This window comes from Chionomys nivalis, chromosome 2 (assembly GCF_950005125.1).
Source record: "Chionomys nivalis chromosome 2, mChiNiv1.1, whole genome shotgun sequence".
NCBI classification, from domain to species: domain Eukaryota; kingdom Metazoa; phylum Chordata; class Mammalia; order Rodentia; family Cricetidae; genus Chionomys; species Chionomys nivalis.
In genome coordinates, this window is record NC_080087.1 from 18,089,939 (window position 1) to 18,114,709 (window position 24,771).

Consider the following 24,771-nt stretch of genomic DNA (forward strand, 5'->3'; position numbering starts at 1 on the left):
AAATGGTGTGAGCCAGGGTGTCTAGGAAACTCAGTTACAACAAAGCTTATGGACAGAGTTTTTTCTAACCTACAAAACCTGGTGACGTTATCACGAGGAGAAAGGCATTCCTTCAGATATCTCTTTGTCCCTAGCTATCTCAGAGTAACCCAGTAACATGATCTGTTGCTCATTCATACAATAAATATTTATTCAGTACCATCCCGAGTCAGGGTCTGGGCTAGATCCTGGAACACAAAGGCGACTGATGGGAGATATAGATAATTCAGTGAATATAGCAACTGGGATAAACAGCAAGAAGGGGAAACAGAGCAAGCACTGTATTAAGAGCATCGGAACGAGGTTCCACTCACTTCAGAACACCAAGGGAAGCTTCCTGTAGACCTCACAGCTAAGCTGGGATGTGATTATCAGATAAATATTCCCTGGATGAAATGAGCCATAGACAAGGCATTGCACTCTGGTCTTTCATCTACTCTAGCTGGTTTCTCCTGCAGATGGAAGGTGGGGCCACAGTCGACACTTCAAAGCACCAAATGGGTAAGATCGCGCAGGGAGTGCACGTGCCGTAAGAAAAAAGATGAGAATAGAGCCATTGGGTACGTTTCCCTTTAAGGAACAGTCAGAAAAGACCAAAAAGAGTCAAAGAAGGAAATCTGGAGAAGAAAACAGGACATGACATAGCTCGGAAGGAGGCTGAGAAAGACCACGTCTAGAGATGAAAAGCCACCAAGGACTGAAGCAGGGTGAGGACCAAGAAGAACTGAGGAGTTTAGTGACAAGGAGGTCGTTGTTGACCGCTATACAGCAGGGATTTCTGATGAGCCAGTTTAGGTATTGATGAAGTAAACTGGAAATGCCCAGGTCACAGGAAGAGGGCTTATCAGGCCCCTCTCCAACTGTCTAAATAGCACAGCATGAGGAGAATCAATGTGGAGACCATTACCCAAGGCTCTGAGTTAACTTCACACTGAAGTAAATACAACACGAATGAAAGAAAGGCAAAGCCCACAGACATCACTGGCTTGCAAAAGCCACCCATTGTTCGTAAAGCTGCGCTTTATGTCACACGGAGGATCCCATTTTCCCTCCCAAGGATATGCTGGCAGAGCTGAGGAAGACACGCCCAGTGATGACCTCAAACTTCAGCCAGCCATCCAATTCTTAATTGGAAACACAGGACTGTTGAGCTTGCTGCCAACAAACACAATGCAGCAAAAGTCACAAAGTAGGAAGTATTTATTGGAAGCAATAAAGGAGAGCTGCAATAAAATATTATTTCTCCCCACCTCTGCATTTGATATCAAAATTTGGTTTAAATTTTCCCCCATATCCTTAGCTCAGATCCCAAATCATCAGGTTGGTTGCAAAAAGAGTAAAGTTTCCCTTTCTGTTTCTAGGAAGCCTCTTTGTTGTGGAAATGGGACCGGGAGCTTTCCTCACCATCTCTGAGCTCCAGTTGCCTTCCTGAGTTTTATGACTTTTCAGATAACATTATAATAAAAGCTCTGACATGCTAAGGTGAAGAAAAAATGCCTTCACTTCTTGCATTAATATCACCCGACCAGGCCATACATCATCATCATCATCATCATCATCATCATCAACAACAAAAATGTCTGACAATATTATGAAGCCTTTTCTTAGCTAAGTACTGTTTGCTGTTAAGGACAGTAGGATTCATCAAGATAGCCTGTGACAACTGGAAAGAAGTTGATTCAAAAGTCAGAGAGATTTCTTATGCAGAGACAAAGGTAAAGATCTGGAGTACATTTAAAATTGAGTTTTGTCAAACAGTATCATGGGCACCAGGTATGCATAACCTGACCATGACCTCCAAAGCTACATGCGCAAACAGCTATAAATATACAGCACTCATCCCAGGCATCTTTATGGCGGTGAAGGTTTTAAAAGCCCTTTACTATCTAACAATAAATGTGGCCGTCCATCTGGGTGTTTTCCCCATTATAGCTGATGGAGGTGAAAAGTTCAAAGGCCGTGTTGGCACTTGTTTCTTCTAATGATCCTTGTCCTCTTCTGACGTCAGTACAACTTAAAGAAAACCTCACAGATGTTCAAATGGCGGCTTGAGAAAGGGAAAGTCTTACAAAGTCAGGACAGTTGTCTCTTAAGTTGTACCAAAATAAAGGATTGAAACATTCAAAGAAAGAAATTTTAAATCTGATACTTAACATTCTGAAAAAGCAAAATAAAACAAAACTGACACAGAGAATCTCCATTTTCCTCCAGTGAGAAATTCAGTCTATACTCACGAAGCAGTTTGGACTTTTAAAAACCCTTTTGTCCATTGAATTCACAGACATTCTAGAATCTTCTGCAGGGTAGATGGTGCAGGACCAATTCAGGCCTATTTCCCCAGGCAATTCCTGGTGCAGGAGAATTGTCTGTATTTTGTCAATGATGTTTTAAATACACGCTGATTGGTCAGGCAGGAAGTATAGGCGGGAAAACCAGACATTTCTACCAGAAGTAGAAATGATGCAATGAGAATTCTGGGAAGGAGATTCCTCCCACTCCTGTCCAGACTCTGAAGAAGCAACATGTGATCTGCCCCGCTGTGAAAAATACTGAGCCACATGGCTAACATAGAAAAGAACAATGGGTTAATATAAGTGATAAGAGGTAATAAGAAGCCTGAGCTAATGGGCCAATCAGTTTTATAATCTTATGGAGTCCCTCTGTGTGATTTTCTTTGGGACCTTGCTGGCTGTGGGATACAGGGCAGGACAGAAACCACAAGCAGGCCCCCTCATGTTACAAATTCCCAGTAGTTTTTATTTTGTCAGGCAAAGCAAATACAGCCATGTGTAGGTATAAACATCGTGGGCGTGGGATGTGTAGCCGATGGGAGGGCAGGTCATTCCCACCGAAGATGAAATCCTACAACCTGAAGAATGGCTTTTAAAAATAATGGGGGTAGGGGGCTAATCTGGTCTCCATTTGAATTATCAACAATACAATTAAAAAAGAATGAAACCTCCACTCTTCCACATTTTCATCCCACCGTTGATAGGTTTAGATTGGATTTTTGGCAATTTAGGTTTATTGAAAAAATTTCTTGGGTATCCGAAGTCTCTAAAATATGGTAGAGTGTTATGCTACGGAACTCAGAGAAAAGGGGAGGATGAAAATGTTATTTCTAGTGTGATCTTTAATGTAAACAGGATGGGCATAACAAAGGTAAAATCCTGGGAGGAAATAGAACAAAAATGAACACTTCTGAGTAGTGAGATAGTTTAGTTTCTCCTTCTTCTGACGTTTCTTTATGCTACGCTTTCTGTAAAAAGAGAATTTCAAAAAATGGGAAAGAATATTTCTCCTTTGAGGGGCCATTTATATTCTTAAAAACTGGAACAGTGCATGTAAGAGTTGATATTATCATTTCCCTCTAACTAAAAGTAAAAAAAAAGAAGGGAGGTGACTTTGTCAAAGTTCAGCTTTCATTTTTAGATTATAACCATGTGTCTGATGTCAATCATCCAGCTGCTAAAACTAGTTAACACACTGATAAATATATCAGGCATTGTATTTGAAGGAGAATTAATTAGTTAATTTAATTGAGCCAAGATCTCACTATGTAGCCCTGGTTGGCCTGAAATTTGCTGGGTAGAGAAGGCTAGCCTTAAACTACTAACCGACCTATCTCTGTCTCCCAAGGGCTAGGATTCAAGGCATGTGCCACCACGCCTGATTCCTGAATTTGTTTACTCTTATAGAACACAGCGTGGCATGGGCTCTCTAGAAACCATATATTTCTGACATGGGTGTGCTCAGGACTCAACAACATCACCTTCACAGGTTGTCTTTTGCTTTGTTGTATGGTTTTGAATATAGGAGAAAGCTAGACCCCTTCCAACAGAGAGCGTTTAATGCATTCTCAGGGAAAGAATGATTGCCCGCCTGTCATTAAATCTGCCCTTGAGGACTCTAGTTCAGTTTGCATTTTCATTTACGTGGTATGCTTGCTCCAGCTGGGTCACACGTACCATGTAGCAATGTGGCAATGCAGAGCAATGTTTCACTGAGTGTGGACTGCTGGGAGTGAGCCATCAGCCAAGCTGCCCAGGGTTGTCTAGCCCAGGGCTTCCTAATACTACTTCACCTGTGAATCTTTTCAACCAAGAAATTTTTGTGTAATCTCAGGTATACAAAATAGGCATGCAAATCAAATATTAATTAATAAATAATTATAAATGTAAAAACTCAATTTGTTGGTGTATATATAATTTTACCATTTATTAAAAAGGAAAGTGAATTTGCATACTGAAGATGGACGTGCAATGGTTTTTAATATAACAATTAAACCTTGATGCATATTCAATACTATAGGATACAAGCCATCTTCAACATTTTTTAGAGTTGAAAGACATTTTGACTTAATAATCATCAATGATGAGAACACTGCTTTGCATAAATATGTCATATAAAAAAAGTAGGAGCATATTTAGGGCCACTGTAGAAATTGATAGAAATTCTGTTCCAATCCCAAGCTAAATTCATCTAATCATTTTTTTTCATGAAACTCAAGTCAGAAACTCAACCTTTGAAAAATCAAACACTCTAACACAATACAACCTAAAGATACTTAGAAGCTAAAAATGATGGAAAGAAAATATTAAATATCAAAAGCCTTCCTCCTCCATGATTAAACCAGCGTATTTCTATCAGAGCAGAAAATATGCACAGCTAGAACTCTAACTTTGAGCTCATGTGCCCCAGGGACTTTAATTGGTGATGTGTCGTGTGATGGCATGCCCAGGACAAAGTGGACATGTAGTACATTCAAGAAGCATGACGGACCAAGGCTGTGCAGTGCCAAGGACACGTCAGGTCTATTATGTGCTTTCTGCACTAACTTCTGATGGCTGTGCGTTCACAATCCCCTCAATGCTGTCCTTTTTTTTTTTTTTCTTTTTGGTTTAGTAACCACCACATTGATGACATGACTCCAGACTTAAGAAGTTGGATCTAGTATGTGGCTGGAGGCCAGGCCTTAATGGCTTAACCCCCACATGGGGAACGTGATAACAATATCATTGTTTAAGACATGTCAACTCTGTTCTTAGCTCAAGGCGGGGCTGTGTCTAAATCTCGGCATCATTTCCAAAATGGACAAGCCCCAGATGGAGTATATCACAGCCACTTCATGAGAAAAAAAATGCACCATGAATCTTCCTTTATTATCAGATAACACATTTCTCCTGAGATCCTTGGATCTTATCCTAAAGGATCTGGAGATTAAACCCAAGGCCTCACATATGCTAAGGAAGAGCTCTACAACTGAGCAACAGCTCCTGTCCCAAATCTTCTGGACTGGACCACAGAGAGAAAATTCAGGAAAACTCACCAAGACTGTGCAAAGCCTGGAGAAGGGAAGCAAATTCATGTATGAGATATATTAAAAAAGATACCTGTGTGTTTCTTTGGGGAACCTGTCTTCTTCAAGTGCGGGTGTGTACCTCAAAAAGTGTGTGTGTTTCTTTAGGGCGCTATCTACTTCAAGTGCAGGTGTGGATCTCCTTTCCCAGCTCAAAGGGGTTTGTAAATATCTCCGTGTCCAACAATGTGTGTGCTCATTGCAATCTTCTATCAAGCAGATTGTCTAAGAGCAACCTTAGCCAGAAGATGCTCCATACTCGGATGCAGGAGTGGAGGAATGATGAGGCCCTCCTGCTTCTCCTTTCAGTGGTAGAGCCTGCAGAGTCCCCGCAGATAGGACCAACGTCTCTAAACTCAGGTATAAGGATATAAGGGTTGGGTTCTCAGATTAGAAAGGAAATTGGGGAGTACAAATGCTGGCAGCCTGAGGGGCGACATTTAAATCACAGACAATGGAGGTGCTACACCAAATTGTTGGAAAAAAGAAAAACTGTATTGAACAAGTACAGACTTCTTTGTCATTATTCCATAAACAAGACAGGATAATATATATTTGCATAGCTTTTGTGCTATATTAACAACCATAGGCAATCTAATGAACATAGGCTTAATGTTTATGAAATGATATTACATACAAATTCTACAACATTTTTACAGGAGGGGCTTGGATGTCATAGTTTGGTGTCCTCAGGAACTTAGAACCAATCCGCAGATACTAAAAGTTCATGACAAGTGACTTCCCTTCGGGAGAAACTTCCTAGGGAGACAAACGCACAAATATGGATGTGCAGGACTATTCATTTTAGCATGGTTTACAGTGATCCCAAACTGTAGACCATCTCTATCCCACTGTCAAGCATTTTCCCTTCTCAATACACTAGAACTAGAAACTCGCTATGCTAGTGATGGCGGGACACCTTAACTTCCGTGCCCCACTGAGAACAAGGATCTGGAGGCACTGGAAAGAGACTCACTGCAGAAGTGTGCTGCTGAGCACATATAATGTGACTACATTTAAGGAAGGACCTATTGATGGTCTGAGGCCACCCTGACCTGAGGAACTGTTTCCCCTGGGTGGTAGAATTTGTAATATTTTATTCTCTTGTTTATTTTCAGTATTTTTAGAAAATTCTTATAGCAAGACTATGTTATTTTTTAAAATAACTGTCTTAGTTTGCTTTCTATTGCTATGGTAAAAGATCATGAGATCAAAAGCCATTCGGGAAGGAAAGGGTTACTTCATTTTATCAGTCTCAGATCATACTCCATCACTGAGGAAGCCAGGGCAGGAACTCAAGGAAGGAACTTGAAGGCAGGAAGTAAAGCAAAGACTATGGAGAAATGCTGCTTATTGGCTTGTTTAGCCAGCCTGTTCAGCACCACCTACGGTAGAATGTACCCTCCCACATCAATCATCCACATACACAAAGATGGGCCACAGATTTGCCTACAGGCCAATACGATGGGGCATTTTCTCAAATGAGAATCCCTCTTCTTAGATAGCCCTAGCTTGTGTTGACTGACAAAAAGCAAAACAAGCAAGCAAACAAAAAACTCAAAACCAACCAGGTCAACAACCAACAAAAAGAAAGCAGAAAGCAATCACATGGATAACTAACATGGATAACTAACTAACTAACCTAAATTAACTAGAAGTCAAGGACACAGCTAAGAAAAGTGTCTGTCTGAGACATAAATGGATTTTGTATCTCAAGCCTAATCTATTATCTATCTATCTATCTATCTATCTATCTATCTATCTATCTATCTATCTATCCACCCACCTCCTTACCTACCTACCTATACAGGCAACAGTCAACTGCACAAAATTACAAGACCACACAAGAATTTATATGTCTCTTGATGTTCTCTAATGTCACAATGAATAAATAGTTCAAATCTCTGGTTGTCTAGTTCAGCTAGCAAATATATTTTTAAAAAGAAAACAACAACAACAACTGTCCCCCTTTCATAAAAAGGACCAATCAATTTTTTATGTAATAGCCAAGACAATTGAAAATGGCCCAACCTTAGTTTGAAATGCAATAAAGTTTTGTAAGGTCCACATGAAAATGAACTACCAAGACAGTAACAAGAGTGTGTACATTTCACAAGGCATCTTAAAACATTATTTGAAAGCAGAATACCAAATAACATACTTCTCAAGCTTTACTCAGTTCAAAATAATATGCTTCCAATTGCTATTCTGATTTTTTTTTATCATGAAAAATGGAATTTAAATGTTTAGGACAGCTGGGGATGGTCACACATGCCTGCAGCCCCAGCACTTAGCAGATAGAGGCAGAAGCCTGAAAGGTCAAGGGCATTCTGGGCTACATAATGTAGGACTTGGTGGGAGGGGCAGAAGCCCAGGGAGCCATATCAAGTATAGAGTAAGGAAAATAAACCCCAGGGCGGGGAGTATAGCTCTGTGACACAGCCCTTGCTCAGCATGCATGAAGCCCCGGGTTCGTTCTCCACCACCGCCAAAAGAAACCACTTCTGTTTTGATTGGTGGTATAGTTCAGAGGTAGAGCCCTTGCCTATAACAGGACAGACTTGGGGTTTGAGACTAAGGATCATAAATTAAAAAAAAAATTGAAAAGTAAACCAGTAAAATTAGCAGCTTGTTAGTCTCTATACAGAATAAAGATGAATTTGCTCAGGCCTGGGGATGATGGAGATCCTTGTGGCAGATGGAGGCCTGTCAATGGAAACAAAAAGGAGCCAGGACAAAACTGACAACACAATGCGCTTCAGGGGCAGGGGACAGAGATAATACAGAGGACAGTTCTGGAAATATGTCTCCTCAATGTACAGTGGAGGCTTACCCGGCAACCAGGACATATTTTCCGTCTTTTTGATCCTTTAACCTCTCCAGCAGGGACAACCGGACTTTGGCTTTGCTCTTGCCATAGACTTCAATTTCCTCTGCAAACAATCCTATCTCTTTGGCAAGGACATCCACAGCTTTTGGAGTCTGTCCTCTTGAAATCTCAATATCACTGGAGGGAGAGAAAGAAGCATGAAGGAGGCAGTCGCCTCAGCTTAGGTGGTCGGCGCTCGAGGGAAAAGCATCTGTGCACGCCGCCAACCCTTAAATCAACCCAATTGCTCTGTGGTCCCTTTTCCCAGGCAGAGTTAAACACAACTGCTAGCAATTAAGATGCATGAGAAAGTGACTTTCCCTCTCTTTCTTTTTTACTTTTCTTTTTCCCATCTTTTTTTTTTTTTTTTTTTTTTTTTTTGAGATATTATTACAGAACACCTAACCAAGATCCTAGTGTCAGGCACAAAGATACCATGGAGAGGGCAATTGTGTTCTTTGCACTATGGCTATGGTGAACCCATTCTAGAACACCAAGCTCCGTGAGTCGGCGGGAGGGTAGAAAGGCCAGGGCATGAGGCTCTCCCACGTGGCTAGTCAACGTGTCTCTTGGCTATTCAGAAATATGGAAATGCTATTTTCTTTTATCTCCTTGCATACTTTCTCTTTCCCATTTCCAGTTCAAAAATAATATTTCAAAATATTTCATCCGTTATGTAATAGTTCATGAAAGGATGCAGTACCTGACACTCAGTCTCAAACAGGAGAGTCGGGACCTTCATGAGGAGGGTGGCCGGGCACCAGCCTTGACTATGAGGCGAGCAAACAGTTGCTGATATTACAGGGGCTCTCAGCACCAATGTGTGTGCTGTGGACCACAGAGAACACTGCTGTGGCCGATATGCCCAGACGTCTCTCTTATTCGGGGCCAGCCTGTCCATTTATCCCACTGAACATCTGTCTAAGATGGAGTACTGACGGCACACTTGTTCCCAGAGCCTTGAGTATCACACATGAGAGGACAACCGTTCCCTGACAGTCTCGAGGACACAGTGGTCTTTGAGGGCAGCAGGAGACCACCCTCGCTGCTAAAGGCAGTTCCTCAGCTGCAACTGTTTTGCGTTGCTGACAATCTGCTCAGCCTCCATACGACTCTATCATCATTCTCTTTAGACAAGAGGACCAGGGCAGTCTGACCTTGGGATAGGAGATAATAGTAAACATGCCATCCGCACTGCTCTAGAGGGTATCCGGGAAGCTGGGAGAAGAGAGTGATGCTTTAGGGTCCATGTAAGCTGAACTCTTGGCTTTCTGTCGGGTAATGCCCTCCCCAAGTCCCTAGCATAGATCTTTCTATTTCTCTTCTGGCCCACCCTGAGCTCTCAGAATCTTGTTTTATCTTGTCTTCCTAGCTACAGTGTTTCTCCTTCTGTCATTCCTGAAACTGAGCAGCTAAACCTTGGAGATTTTCCATGTTTGTTACTTTATTACCTTAAGAGCCACAGTGACATCAATTTTGATTTTTGTTTGTTTGGATGGGGATCTGATTGGCCTTAAAACTCCCAATCCTCTGCTTTATTGTCTCATATGCTGGAATTACAGGCTCATTTCCATTTTTTTTTTTAGTGATTTATAAACTATACAGTCTGCTTTCCTTTTCCCAGGGGCTCTAGAAATTGCATTTGGCTAAATAACTAAAGCGCCCCTCCCTAAGTAGAATCCACTTTGGAAGATTTTGGTACACAGCTTAAGAGAATCTATCTTAATAATAAATAAATTATATAAATAATAACAATAATAATAATTATTATTATTTTTAGCTTTCTGCAAATATACTGTAATGGCATGCTTGTAAAAACCAATCAAAAAAGAAGATATGTTTCACAATTGATTGTGCAATGATAGGATGAAGTTATAAAGAATAGTATTCCTCCTTGGAATTTGTGTTAATGACTCAAAGCAAGTATGCCTATGACATATTATAGTCTATTGTGAAGGGAAAAACAATCTCATGGGGATGCTTAACTGGTAGAGAGCTGACTATAGAAGAGAAAAGAGGTCAATTCTGAGAGTCACCTGCAGTTTGGCACAATCATACATGCCTGTGATTCTAGTACTTGGGAGGCCGAGGCAGGAGCGTTACTGTGAGTTCGAGACCGTAAGCCGTGTTTCTCCTTGCTACTCCCCCAAAGAAGTCATAGCCACGTGAAAAACTCAGCCAGTTACTGGAGGTTTTAGTTGTCCAACACTCTCTGTATCCCAGCATTGCTGGATGGGATGCTCTGCGGCTCAGGTATCACACAAACCTGGACAAGGTTGTGTGACCAACTCACTGGAACAAGGCAGTGACCCTGGTTCGAATACCATATCACAGGGATCATTCACAATCACTCACTAAGATTATATCCTGTAGTGTTTACTAATTGTACAAAGAGACTATATAACTCATTTTCAGTAAGTTGCTGGAGAAAACATCCATCCCGATCACCACGTCTTAGGGGACAGTCCTGGAGAAAGTGGAACGTAGTTCCCATGTGAGTGTGTGTGGCTTGTTTGGTCATTTCCCCTAAGACTAGAAAAATATCTGCCTGTTGCACTAAGTTGATCCATCTCCTGGGTGTTCCTAGCCCCGTTCAAAACTTGCCAAATGCTACATGACCTATATTCTGTCAGATAAGGACAATGCTTTCTGCACGATGAAGAAAACCAGTCTGTACGTGTCCACTTAATATAGGACACACCGCTAAGACAAAATGAAATGATATGCAACCTTACTATTAATAAAATAAGGTAAGCACATTCATCAGGATTTAATCGGGGAGGACTTATGATAGAGAAATGGTGTCTCACTTTGGTGATTAGAGGAATTATCTAATGCCAAAATTCAAATACGGGGGCTGGTAATGTAGCTCAGTTAGTTCATGTTGCTTAGGATGCATGAAGTCCTGGTTTTCATCCCCAATACTCTTGCACCGCACAAAACCAGGTGGTACACGAGTATAATCCCAGCCCTTGGGGAATAGAGGCAAGGTGATCGGATGTTCATGTCATCCTTGGCTACATAGTGAGTACAAGATCAGCCTGGACTACATGAGGCCATGATAAGCAATCACTCAAAAGCCTTGAGTTACGCCTCCCATCTTTGACTGCATGGAGACCCTTGCCACTCGAATGAGCCGCCATCGGTACAAGCCAAGCACTGTCACCTACCTGGGGACGGGGGAGAGAGGCTGCAGCTTCAAACAGTGGAGCCGCCACCTCCTATGCTGCTGCTCTCGGAGCCATCTCCTGCCACTGCTGACCATGTTCTTCAGGAGAAAAGGGGAGAAAGATCATAGGGAAGTGAGGGTGGTAGGTCACCCACATTAACTACAGGAACTGCAAGGGGGTTACAAAGTCAAAGGAATCCCAAATCAAGAAAATCATCGTCTCATAGAAGCAACAATGAGATTCACATGTAATTAGCCATGCAGGCTTTGTTTACGGGCTTGTAGATATATGCATTGCTAAAATAGCTTAACTATTCGCAAAAGATACCAAAAATACAGATAAAATTATTCTGAATAGATTGTTAAAAAAAGGTTTTACTTATGTATGTATGTGTGCTTATAGATGGTGGTCGCAGGTTAACATCAGATAGAGTTTCTTCTATTGCTCTCCAACTCATGTTTTTATAATTAATTGATTTTTATTATATATGTGTGGGTGTTTTCCCTGCATGCATCATCCATGCACCGTGGGTACAGAAAGCCTGGGGAGGCCAGAAGAGAACCCTGGATCCCATGGAACTGGAGCTATAGATGGTTGTGAGCTGCCATCTGGATACTGGGAACCAAAATTGGATCCTCTGTTAGAGCAGTCATTGTTCTTAGCCACCGAGCCACTTCTCCAGCCCTACCCCCTTGAAGATCAGTTTTGAGACATGATCTTCCACTAAACCTAGAACTATACTGTCTTCCCAGAAAGTTCCAGATATCCTTCTCTCTCTCTCTCTCTCTCTCTCTCTCTCTCTCTCTCTCTCTCTCTCTCTCTCTTTCTCTCTCTCTCATGCTGGGATTACCACTGCTCCCAGCTTTTTATGGGGGTACTGGGGTTCAAACTCAGGCCGCTCGGTTTGTGGACCAAGCATTTTCCTGACTGAGCCATCTCCTTGGATGGATTCTTCATCTCAATTAGAAAAGAAAAAAATGAAGACAACAAGACAATGTAAGCCTATATGAAAGATGGTCTTGGACATCCAGATTCCAAAATACATAATGCCATTTCCAATACAATTCTTCTACGGCCAGTTGAAACGTACACGGAAACCGAATTACTCAACAGTGATACATGTACATCTATATGCATGTGAAATTAAGATAAACAGATGTAGTCCCGCAGGCTCTGGCAGCCTCAGAATGCTCAGTAGACATAGTTAAGAGCGGGCAACTTCAGGGTTTAGGCTTCACAAATGATGGTGGCTTAAAAAGATGCCAACAAGCTTTTCAATAGCCAGATAGGCTCTTCTTCTAAGAAGGCTAGGTGATTTGATTCTAACAAAAGCAAAGAGTGGCACCATGTGATTTCTTTCAGAGAGTACACCTCAAAACAGATCCTTTGCTCAGTTTGTGGGTCACTCACGGTGGGTGAAGTTAGCTGCAGCAATGCACGCAGCCCTATGGAGAGGCCCACGAGGGATAAAAGCATCCACTCAACAGCCAAAGAGGAGCTTAGGGTCACATGCCGACAGCCACATGTGGCTGCGTTACCTCAGAAGTGAATTATCAGCCCTCAACAGAGCCCTGGATGGCATCTTGATTTCAGTCATCTGAGAGGCTTGAACCACACAGCTGACAAGCTCCCAGGTGTCAGATGCAGGAAAGCTATGGGACACCACCTGCTTCAAGTTTGGGGCTGCCATGTTTGAGAGGTGATGCATTATACAGACAGGACCTTGGGCATCTGTCATGCAATCATCATGTGAAGGTGGCAAGCAGAAGGCTTCTATGAGTCCCCATTTCCTTACATCAGGTGGCTTTGACCCCTGGTGTGTGAAGCACCTGACACTGTACCCAATAAGCAGAAAACACTAGCAGCCACTAACAAGACACCCAAATTCAAATGGCCGTGTCAAACAAACCTGTATCCGCAGAGCTGCAGCAAGGAGACTCACATTCTCTCCTGTAATGAGTCCTTTCCTGGGGACCCCAGGAGAGCTATCTCTCGGTTTCCCTGCAGAAACATTGAATAGGGAAAAGGCTTAGAGTGTATTGCCATTTATAAACAACTGGTCTTTGTAAAAACCCAGCGCACTGAATCATGGTGCCCATTAGGTATCGCCCAAGGAAGTTGGGAGTCAATAGGCAAGTGACCTGTTGCGCAGCCTCGAGGATCTCAGTGGGGGCTCTTTCATATTTTACATCAGAGGAATGTCAATGTTCACTTAAGCTGTTAACCAGGGATATATAGAAGCTCAGTTTAACAAGGCACCCTGCTTGGAAGAAATCTCACATAGAACACAGAAACAATCTAAGCAGTCTCTTCAAGCACCCCAGGTGTCATACTGTGATCTACAAAAAAATATATATATACAGAATTAGCTGGATGTGGTAGTCTAGCCCTGTAAACCCAGCACTTGGAAAGCCGAGACAGGAGAATAGACAGCTTAAAGCTATCCTAGGCTACATAGCAAAGTCTAGGCTACATAGCATAATCCTGTCTCATGAACATAACTAAAAATAGAGATATAAATATAAGAGTAACTTAAGACAATTCTAGTTGGGTCTGGTGGCCTGAAGTCCTAGTTACTCAAGAGGCTAAGGCAGAGCCAGTCAAGGGAAGGTAGTCAGACTTGGTCTCAAAATTAAAAAGCAAAAAGACTGGAGATATAGTTCAGTGGTAGAGTGCTTGCTTAGCGTGCTTGAGGCCCTGGGTTCAATGCGGAGCACCTTTGCCCCTCCCCCACCCAAGGAAATTCACACTATTTATGGTAGAGGCAGCATGGTGTAAACAGAAGTTTCTGTCCTGTCTGGTCCCACATCCGTTCAGTCCCAAAGAAACACACAGAGGCTTATATTAATTATTATCGGTTTGACCTATTAGCTCAGGCTTATTATTAACTAGCTCTTACAACTGTATAACCCATAATTCTTATCTTGGTTTAGCCATGTGGTTTGGTACTTTTCTCAGTGCAACATTTCCATCTTGCATCCTCTATGTCTGGGTGGCGACTGTAGTCTGAGCCTTTTCTCTTCCCAGAAATCCTCCTAGTCTGGTTACCCTGCAGATACTTCCTGCCTGGCTACTGGCCAATCAGAGTTTTATTAAACCAATACAAGTGAGAAGTTTTTATAGGGTGCAAGAGCATTGTCCCACAGCAGCATAGCCTGCACAGCAGGCCCCACCCAGACCTGCATCAGATTGACACCTCCATCTCTGACCCAACCTGGCTCTGGGTCGTGACTTCCTAAGGGTAAAGTAAGCCTCTCAGGATTGTGTGGCATGAAATGTAGCATGGCCCATGAGGAGCGTACTCTATAGGATTCTCATTTTAACTATCAGACACAATGTCTGGATTTCTGACACAGTGGGGCTTTGTCTTCTTACAAGAACCTGTAACCTTTCGGGATAACACCAGAGAAACAAATAGAAGTGAGTTTACTCGTGAACATGAGGTCAAACAGGAGTAAAAAACACCCAGAGGATAAACTCTAAATCTGAGAAGAGAGCAAGCTTCGTTTGGTCATTAAAAGAATAAAAATTGCTGTCAATTTATCTATGTAAAAAAACATTCCATTCAAATAAAATCAAATGTAGTGAATTATTTATCAAATAATGTGACAAACCCAGAAGACATACATATAACTTACATATTTATATTTTCAAAGTAATAACTGTAGGTTTTAAATTTGTTTTGAGACAGGGTCTCACCAGGGGCCCTGACTGGCCTAGAACTCCCTATGTACATCAGGCTAGCTTCAAATTTACAGAAATCTGCCTGCCTTTATCTCCCAAGCTCTGAGATTAAAGGCATATATCACTATATCCAGGATAACTGTGGCGTTTCTTTCCGTGTGTTTGTATATGTGCTCACATGTGACTGTGTTTATGCGTATGCACAGGCACACATGAACCAGAGGCCAGGGGTTGATGTCAAGTGTCTTCCTTGATCACTATGGAGACAGGGTGTGCTGCTGAATCTGGAGCTCACTGATTCTGCTGCTCTAGCTTGCGGCAGGGATCCTGTCTCTGCCTCCAGAGCTGTGCTGCTGTGCCCACCTGGCTTTCCGGAGGTGGTGGAGAGCTGAACTCTGGTCCTGATGCATTTAAGGCAAGCGCTTCAGCCAATGAGTCACCTCCCCAGACCCAAAGATTGTTTTTGTAATTATCAAAAGAAAATTCCTTTCATGGAAATATGACCCAATTTCCAGGGCTAAAGAGATGCGCAGTGGTTAAGAACACTTACTGCTTTTCTAGAGGACCCGAGTTCAATTACCAGCATCCATATTAGGCATTTGCCTCAGGGGATCTGACACGTCCTCTTGCTTCCAAGAAGCACTTGTATATATGTGATATACACATGCACACACATACCTGTGTACATGTGGAACACATACACACACCCTAAAACTCTGCAGACCAGTCTGACTTTGAATTCACAGAGATCCGCCTGCTTCTGCCTCCTGAGTTCAAAGTCAGCTTGGTCTACAGAGCTAGCTCCAGGACAGCTAGGACTGTTACACAGAGAAACCATGTCTCGAAACTCCCCAACACCTCCCCAAAAAAAAGAAAAAAAAAAAAGAAATATGAGCCAATTTCCATCAAAAGCTATTACGTTTTAGGATATTAACTTTAGGGATTATCTAGTGCTGTTTGGGGTCTGGGGTGTCCCTGAACACCCACATGGGAAGGGCTGGGTCATTGGCCTGTGGCTCTACTGGATGTGCTGGCATTTTAAGGAGGGAAGAAGTTAGGTGGCTGGGGTCGTGCCCCTGGGACTCCAGACCCTTCCACTTTCGGCCTGCTTCCTCGCCACCGCTCCTGCTATAGGCACCTTTCCGCCACAGACCTAGAGCAACAAGGCTTGGGAAACATGGAATGAACTCTTGAAAACCACAAAACCAAACAGACTTTCTTCCTTATCAGTTGATTTTCTTTCTCAATAATTTTTCGCAGTAGCAGAAAGTTGACAAACATCCCTGGTTTTGAAATTTGGGGATCATTAATGAGAATTCCACTTTCCCCTCTTTTAGTTAGCAATTATAAAATTTATTAAAAGAAAACACACATGTAAAATGCTTTGGGCTGTGTTCTCTCTTAGAGGGGGAAAATGCTTCTAATAGCAATGCTTTCGAATTAAACAATTTTCTTCTGTTTCTGGACTACTCGACTCTTAAATTATCCACTCTGCTGACAGTCCTTTGCAAGAAATTGCACAAAACACTTAAAGAGTATGTGTTCCATGATGTTTTATTGTCAAATGCATTAAGGGTGTTGGAAAAACTCTATCCCCCATGTATAGTTTAAAGATGAGCAATGCTTTGGCTCTATAAATCACATTTAGGCAGAGGACAAGAGTCCAAAGATGGGAGAGATTTGTTTTGCTTTGTTTTAATCACTAGAGACCTGCTCTTAAGATCCTGTCCAACTACCACGGAAAAGAAAAACGTACTGTTCATCCCCCCTGTCTTTAAGCAATGGAGAATGAAGACAGCTACGTTCCAGGGGCTGGTATCAATTTGCAAATGCATGTTCCCAGAACATAAGGGACACAGTCGCACAGTAAAGAATTTTTTATCACTTTAGGTGCTTGCACAAGGTAGGGCTCAGGAAGACACTAGGCTGCAGTTTTGAAACGCTGCATGAAGGCTGCCTGCTAAGTCTAAACGAGCTCACTGATGGCTTGAAGGCGCGATGAACAATGTGAAGAGCAGGTATAAGCAAAACAGAACACCTTCCTTCTTCTCGGCTCTCAGGACAGCTGACTGAAGGAAATAAACCTAGAGGGGAATACGATCCCATGATTGGACCAGAAATCGTGAGGAGTTTTTGGAAGAAAGCGGCAAGAACAAATCGAATGAGAAGCCTGGGTGGAGGGAGTTATAACCTGATGCTAACAGAAGCTTATGACCAGCCAACCTTCCCTTCTGCAGGGACTGGCCTATCCCTAATTTACACTCAGTTACACTCAATTAATTATATTCAACAAATACCAAAAGATGCAGCTAATGCTGTAGGTGTCAGGGCACCAGATCTGCCCACCAAAGCTGGGCACGTTCACTCACAGGGCTGACTTTAGCCTTGTAGGCACAGTGGACATAGATGCCTTGCCATCTAATTCACACATGCTAGACAAGTGAGTTCTTACTGAGTCATAGCAGAGGCTTTTCACTAGCTAACCACACACACACTTTACAAGAGTCTTATAGAGATCTTCACAAACTAACACACACACACACACACACGCACACACACACACACTTTACAAGGGTCTTACAGAACCCAGTAGTTCTCTGGAAGTGGGTGTCTAAATTTAAGCAATGCTTGGGGTATCATTTGCTTTTCCTTTTATTAGCGTCAAATAAAACTATGATTCTTTTAACTGGAAAAACGTGATGGGGTCAGAAGATACTTTTATTTGATTCTGTACACTTATTTACTGGGCAGATCTGCTTTTATAAATTTTCTATTTTTTCTGGAGTAGGGATAAATATCGAGACAGAATTGATTGCAGAGAATTTGAAGCCATTACGATGGGAGGACTCAGGGCAGCAGGAATACATTGCCAGTACACTTTAACGTGGATGAGACTTGGGAAAGAAAACCACTGCTTCTGCACCCTGAGGAGTGAAGGAAGGACTCCACCCAGAGTCTGGGTGTCCCCAGCATGGGTCCTGTCCTAAAACATGGGAGGAACTTCTCGCTTCCCACCAACATTTAACCCATGGCTCCTCAGAGGCACATCACTTTAAAAGATGGCGTTCCATTTCCAATGTTTTAAGACGGTATTGACGAAAATTTGTGCAGAGAGAAGTCAAGGCTTCTTTGTTACGCTGCTACCTGTGGAGGTCGGAACAACTCCTTCTTGGACTACCCTGGGAGGAGGGACAGACTGCTAAGACAGCCTTCCTCCCGCACTGCTCCACTGCCTCAGGACCTGGCTTTGACTCGGAGGCAGCCAGTGGACCAGCTTTCTATTACAATCCTACGAATCTACAGACAACTCTTTCATGGTTTTCCTTTCTAGGATGACAAGTTATTCTAAAGCCAGGAGAGCTAAAAACCGGAAATTAATACAGATAAACTTAAACAAACACCCATTTTGTTTTTTCTAGTTCCAGGAGCTAAATTTGTAAGGTGAGATGGTGACATGGTGATGAGAGCCAGAGGGAATCCTCTAGAAAGATTTATGACAGGGCCCTCAGCGAGAGCTGCTGCCATCATTTCAAACATCTAAATCCTACTATCAAATTACGGTATACAATTTCTGTTCCTTTAAAAGAAAGAAGATTTGAATTATAAAGAAATGAAAATAATGTAAACATTAGAACTACCTTATATAACTTTGCAACCTCTAAGACCAAATTAAGGAGGATTTAAGACACTACACACCTAAGCTAAATGGCTTTATGTTTTCTTCTTTTGAGAAAGTGCTCACGTATCCAAGACTGACCTTGAACTTCTGACCCTCTGCCTCCACCTACCCAGGGATTTTACGTACGCGTAGCTACATCACATTTTATGCCAGGGTGGGGATTGAATCCAGGGCCATGTGTGTGTGTCAGGCAAGAACTCCATCCCCAGCCTTGGCTTAAATCTTTAAAAGGGGACTAATGGAATGTAGTGAGAATGAATTAAAAATTCAACTAGAAAATTGGCGGTATGTCTCAGCGGTAGGTGTGTGTTGTGGGAGTGGGGGATCTGGGTAATACAGACATGCATCTCAGAATAAAGCGTATATCTCAGGGATAGATGTAGTGGGGGTGGGGTGGGGGTGGAGTCGGGTAATACAGACATAAAGCAAAGTTCGAGTCAGAAGGAAACATCTCATCTTATTCCAAACACAAAAGTTGATGAATCCAAGGTCTGCCCAATTTCTCTGAAGCTACCATCATACTCTTTCAGAATCCCCTTCCCTGGGCATAACTTCCAAGAAAACTCATACACCTGCTGCTGTAAAGTCAGTCCTGTGTGCTGGGAAGATGGCGAAGGGAGACCGTGAACAAGTTCTCACCAGTAGCTAGTCCGAAAACGACACAGCCCCTGAGTATCTGTGCCATTTACTCTTCCCAGCCGAGTTTCCCATTCCTATTTTATCCAAGGAAACTGAGGACTGGCAAGCTGAAGGGATTTCCTCAAAGCCACATGGCCCAAGGGGCAGTATAAATAAGAGTTAAAAAAATCATTGTGAGAGTGTGTGTGTGTGTATGTGTGTGTGTGTGTGGAGTGGGCAGTGGGCAGGTGGAGCTAGCAAGATGGCTCAGACATTAAGAGCTTTGACTGGAGGTTGATGGTTCCCAATACTTGCACAGACGGTTCACAACCACCTGTAACTCTAGCTCCAGGGGGCAGCTACATCTCACACTTCTGGGAGCACCTGCAATCTCTCTCATACACACAAACAAAAGAGAAATAAATAAAAATAATTCCTTAAAAAAAAGGTCCAAACAATGAAGTCTGGTGTGGTGGTACATCCTTGTAACCTCAGCCCCAAGACGCTAAGACAGGAGGATTGAGAGTTCATAGTGAGCCTCAGCTAAACAATGAGACTCTGGCTCCATAACAAAACAACAAAATCTCACACCAGTGAAATAGCTATCTTCTCTTGAATGACATAATCCCAGATTCATTTACACCCTTTCCACTCCAACAAACTGTCTCCCTGCAGGCCCCACAAAAGGAAAAACCCCAGATCCTCTGGATCACCTGGTTTATCACCCTGAATCCTGGGAGACAGCTCAGGACTTTTCTCTCACTCCGTACTAGACACCACTTTTTCGGTGTGAGAGAACTCTACAAACTTGAGTAAAATACAAAGATGTTACTGTTTGGTCCTGTTTTCTGGGCCCAAGACTAAAGACCAGCTTCTCTGTCCCATTCAATACGTATGTCCCTATATTTTACAACATGGTGTACAAAATGGCTGTACGCAGGGTAAATTCTGTTCTTCAGCAATCAAGGTGCTCCAAGACCACAGCATTCCTTCTTTTAAAAAAACATGTTTTAAGTAATAAATAAATAAAGCAGTTGACCTTAAAGCCAGAACACAGGATGTAGACTTTCTATGTCTAAATTCCACGTATTCAGTTCATGTGACAGCGGCATGAGAGACCTGGATAGTCAGGTCTAACAGTTCTCTGAGCACAGCTTCAGCCATCAGGAAACTCTCCTAGGATTGGTATCAATAACACGCCTGCCTCTACAGAGTTCCCGCACCATAACCTCCCAGATCCTGTCAGGATCACGATGAGAATGAATATCTTTAAGATCATCATCGTTTAAACAAAAGTACTTCTCTCTTTAACAGTGATCCTGAAACTATCCACTCACTAGTTTCAAGTGGCAAGATTATGACGAAAGAGGAAGCCTTTTCCAGCCTCCTCATTGGTTCAGCCCTCTACATCCAAGCCTCTACGATGAGAACTCTTGACCATTGACAATGTGCTACAACCATGAGCAGCCCTGGAAAAGGCTGCATCGTATCAGTATGCTGTCCTGTCAGCCCCGAGTGTGAGCAGGACAAACACCGGGAAGGATCTCTACCATAGCTATAGGATAGCTCTCGGGCAGCGCTTACCTGTTCCTCATCAACACCCAGCCTCTACTTGGGGCCAGGCACCATCTTGTTAATGTGAATTTCTAAAACCAACAAGGAAAGTATTATAAAGGGACCAGTGAGATTTAAAATAAACTAGCTGCAATTATTCCACTTATAGAAGAATTAAATCAATATGGAAGGCTTCTAGTCTTTTATGTTCTCCTAAGCATCAAAATACTAAAACTTAAAGTTATTTAAACATAAATTCTTTTTATTTATTCATTTGGAACTTCGGATATGTACATATCCCACACCAATTCTCCAATATAACCTACTTTTTAAAAAATTAATTATTGTTGTTATTGGTTGGTTGTTTGGTTTGAGACAGGGTCTCACTGTGTAGCTATTGGTGTGGCCTGGAGCTTGGTATATGGACCATGTTTGCCTAGATTTCCCAGAGATCCTCCTGCCTCTGCCTCCTGAGTGCTGGGATTAAGGGTGTAATATCTTTAAAAATAGTTTTATCAAAACCAAGAGCTCTAAAAGAAACATTAAAAATAAAGTTTTCCTTACAGAAAATATACTATTTTTTTACATAACAGCAGAGAATGAAGACAGCCCAAAAGAATACTGAAGTAGAGTCTGTCTTCAGCTAGAATTGCGCCAAAACTGTTCTCAGTAAAAATGCTAACAAAAACCAGCAGGTAAGTATTCTTGCAAAGAATATAAAATCATGAAACAGCAGAAATAGGGACATTATAACTAAGCTTCCTCACCGAACTAGGATTCCGAGCCCAGTCTACCACAGCCATCACTTACGGTTAGAGATTGCTTTCTTAGGGAACAATAAAAGTTGTATGCATGTCTGTAGGAAATATGACGTGTATTTCATGTGTTTTTGAAGCATAAGGGATGGCACTGATAGTTTCACACATGGGAGGCAAGCCCTCTACCACAGAGCTACATTCCCCAGCGTCCACATGGTATGGATTTTATTTTTTTATTTTAATTTTTAAAAATTATATATATGTATATTTATTTATTTGTATTGTGTGTGTGTGCATATCACGGCTATGGTTGGTGTATGTAGAGGTCAGAGGTCAACTTGATGGCGTTGGTTCCTCCCTTCACAAGTGGGACCTGGGGATGGCATTCAGGTCATCAGGCTTGGTGGCAAGCACCCTTACCCACTCCAAGCACCTGCCGGCCACAGGTGTCTTTAGAACAAGCCAGGCAGCCCCTGCTCGCACACACAGCTGCACCTCTACTTGCTCCATTGCTCTGTGTGCTTTTATGGCTGGAACATTTCAGGGGTCACCGGGAGAGGGACTCTGGAGACAACATGGCTGATCTCCATCCGGACCCTCCCAGCAGCTCTGCTTTCCCTCTGCTTTTCACAGAGAGTCTGCCAAGAATCTTTGGCAAGGAAAGACTCCTGCCATTTCTAGTCTACCTCACACATACCCAGATTGTCTCCTGAGGTCACAGGTGTCAGTCATGTCTGTCAGATACCAGAGGCCAGCAGAGGTGTTCTGGTGGTGGTAAGGGGAAAGAAAGGGTAGTACTTCAGCTGATACCTTGGTCTCTCTGGTCACAACGTGGAGCTGGTATCAGAAAAGCCCAAAGGTGCGCATATCGAGAGTTCGGTCTCCTGTTCTGCACACCCACACTGACAGCAGCCATCCTCTCACGAACACATTGTGGTGGTTTGAAAGAAAATGACCCCCAAAGGGAGTGTCACTGTTAGGAGGTGTGGCCTTGTTGGAGGAAGTGCATCACTGTGGGGGTGGGATTTGAGATCTCTTGTGCTCAAGCTTCCCTCAGTGTGACTGTTGACTTCCTGTTGTCTACCTGCAAACTGCCGTGCTCCCTTTCATGATCACAATGGACTGAGCCTCTGAAACCGTAAGTGAGCCACCACCAATTAACTGCTTCTTCGTAAGAGTGGCCATGCTTATGGTGCCTCTTCCCAGCAATAAGACCCTAAACTAAGACACACGATCTCTCCTGAAGAAGCAAGGTGACTGTTTCCCCCAACATCATCGCTCCCTGCCCCACCAAGGTGAAGCAATTTACCTGATGAGATGTCATGGAAGCAATTGAGGACAGTGGCTCCTGACAGGATCCACTCGGCAGGGATCTCTTCTGGCTTAGGCGAGCCTAAGACCACAACATCTGCCTCTCGAAGCTAAAAGGAGAAAAGGAGAGAAAACGGCACACATTAACCTAGAGCATTAGATGTAGACAACTTCTGATGTCACGTGACTCCAAAGTAGCACACACGTTTAATACAAGACCCCAAGTTTCATACCAAACTGTGGGCCTAGACTAAGACCCTGAACCAATAAGCATAACTCAGTAGAAGTAGGACACGAGACTAGCAATCTTACAAAGAGAATGGGTCTATAAAAGCATCTTCACGGTTGCCGCGTCGGTGTAAACACTACACAAGTATCATCATTTCTATGTCCCACCCCTCTATATATTACTCATGTCGGGAATGAAACAGAAGACTGGGAAGTTAGCTCAGTATGTAAAGAGTGCAAGCATGAGAACCCAAGATCAAATCCCCCAAACTCACATCTGACCAGACCTGGGAGTATAGCTGTAATCCAAGTGTGCCTATGGACAAGTCAGGTGGAGACAGGAGAATTCCCCAGAACATGGCGAGCCAGCCAGACTGGGCCATTGTATTGTCAAAAGATCAAAGAGAGCCTGTCTCCAACAAGGTGAAAAGTGAGCCCTTGGTCACCACACACATTCTGTGGCCTTACCCTCGCATGATCATACACTCTTTAAAAAAAAAAAAAAGATTTATTTATTATGTGTATTATGTGTACAGTATTCTGCCTGCATGGACATGTGCATGCCAGAGGAGGGCACCAGATCTCATTATAGATGGCTGTGAACTACCATGTGGGTTCTGGGAATTGAACTCAGGACCAAGTCCCCTTAACTTCTGAGCTATCTCCCCAGCCCAGCATACACACACTCTTATGTATACATGCACACACACACACACACACACACTGGAGGGAGGGAAAGAGACTTAAAAAGAAAGAGAAGAAAGATATCTCTGCCGAGGCAACTGCCTGAGCAGCCATTCCTCCTCCTATATGCTACACGGCCGTGACACAGTTAAAGAGCTCCGAGACGCGCAGAGCCAACAACCCCGGCAGTCTGGCCAGTTCAAGCCGTCCATGACCTCCGTGTAAGGAAAAGAGTTCTAGTGGGAAGCCGATTGTAGACAGCTGTTTCACAAAGCCATTTCTCATTTACATACTCAAATGACTGTCATAAATTCAACCACAGCAGTCCTCAAAGGAAACGCAAATGTTTATGGCTGGCTCCTGAGCAGCAGATAAGAAACATCATTTTGCTAGATGTTCCTGTGTGGGGACAGGGAAACCAGAATGCGTTAAAGCACTTCTTGAAAGGCCATCTAGAAGAACAATGCTGAAGTGTTCATTTTGGGAAAAGCCAGGGACCATAGCTTCGTGCCTGCTCCTAAGATCCCTAGCCTCCTGCATGTGGTACCTTTGGTACAATCCATTCTCTTCGTTAACTAGAAATCTCAAGAATTTTATTCCGGTTCCTTAGCTATGTACCTACATACATCGCTAAAGCAGCTGCACTAATAAGTGATCAGGGGGCAGTTAATCCCTCACCAAAGGGCAAAACCCTCCTTCCTTCACTGTCATGGCGTAGATGCTAATTCTATCTGAGAAGAAAAAGTGTTAGATGCTTAGATCAATGAAAAACCCACTGAGGATGGGGCAAGATTTTAATGAGCTCCAAATTCAAGGAG

The 24,771-nt window shown here is 42.9% G+C and overlaps 1 protein-coding gene across 1 annotated transcript in view; it reads right to left on the reverse strand.

The window, feature by feature from the left end:
• The window catches only part of Mthfd1l (methylenetetrahydrofolate dehydrogenase (NADP+ dependent) 1 like), a 189,036-nt gene that overhangs the window by 132,854 nt on the left and 31,411 nt on the right, over nt 1–24,771 (reverse strand). Inside the window, exons 8-11 of the mRNA XM_057761342.1 lie at nt 23,040–23,151; nt 13,347–13,438; nt 11,438–11,535; nt 8,232–8,405 (exon numbers count right to left, since the gene is read on the reverse strand). Coding sequence (XP_057617325.1) covers nt 8,232–8,405; nt 11,438–11,535; nt 13,347–13,438; nt 23,040–23,151 — 476 coding nt within the window. The remainder of the gene's footprint in view (nt 1–8,231; nt 8,406–11,437; nt 11,536–13,346; nt 13,439–23,039; nt 23,152–24,771) is intronic.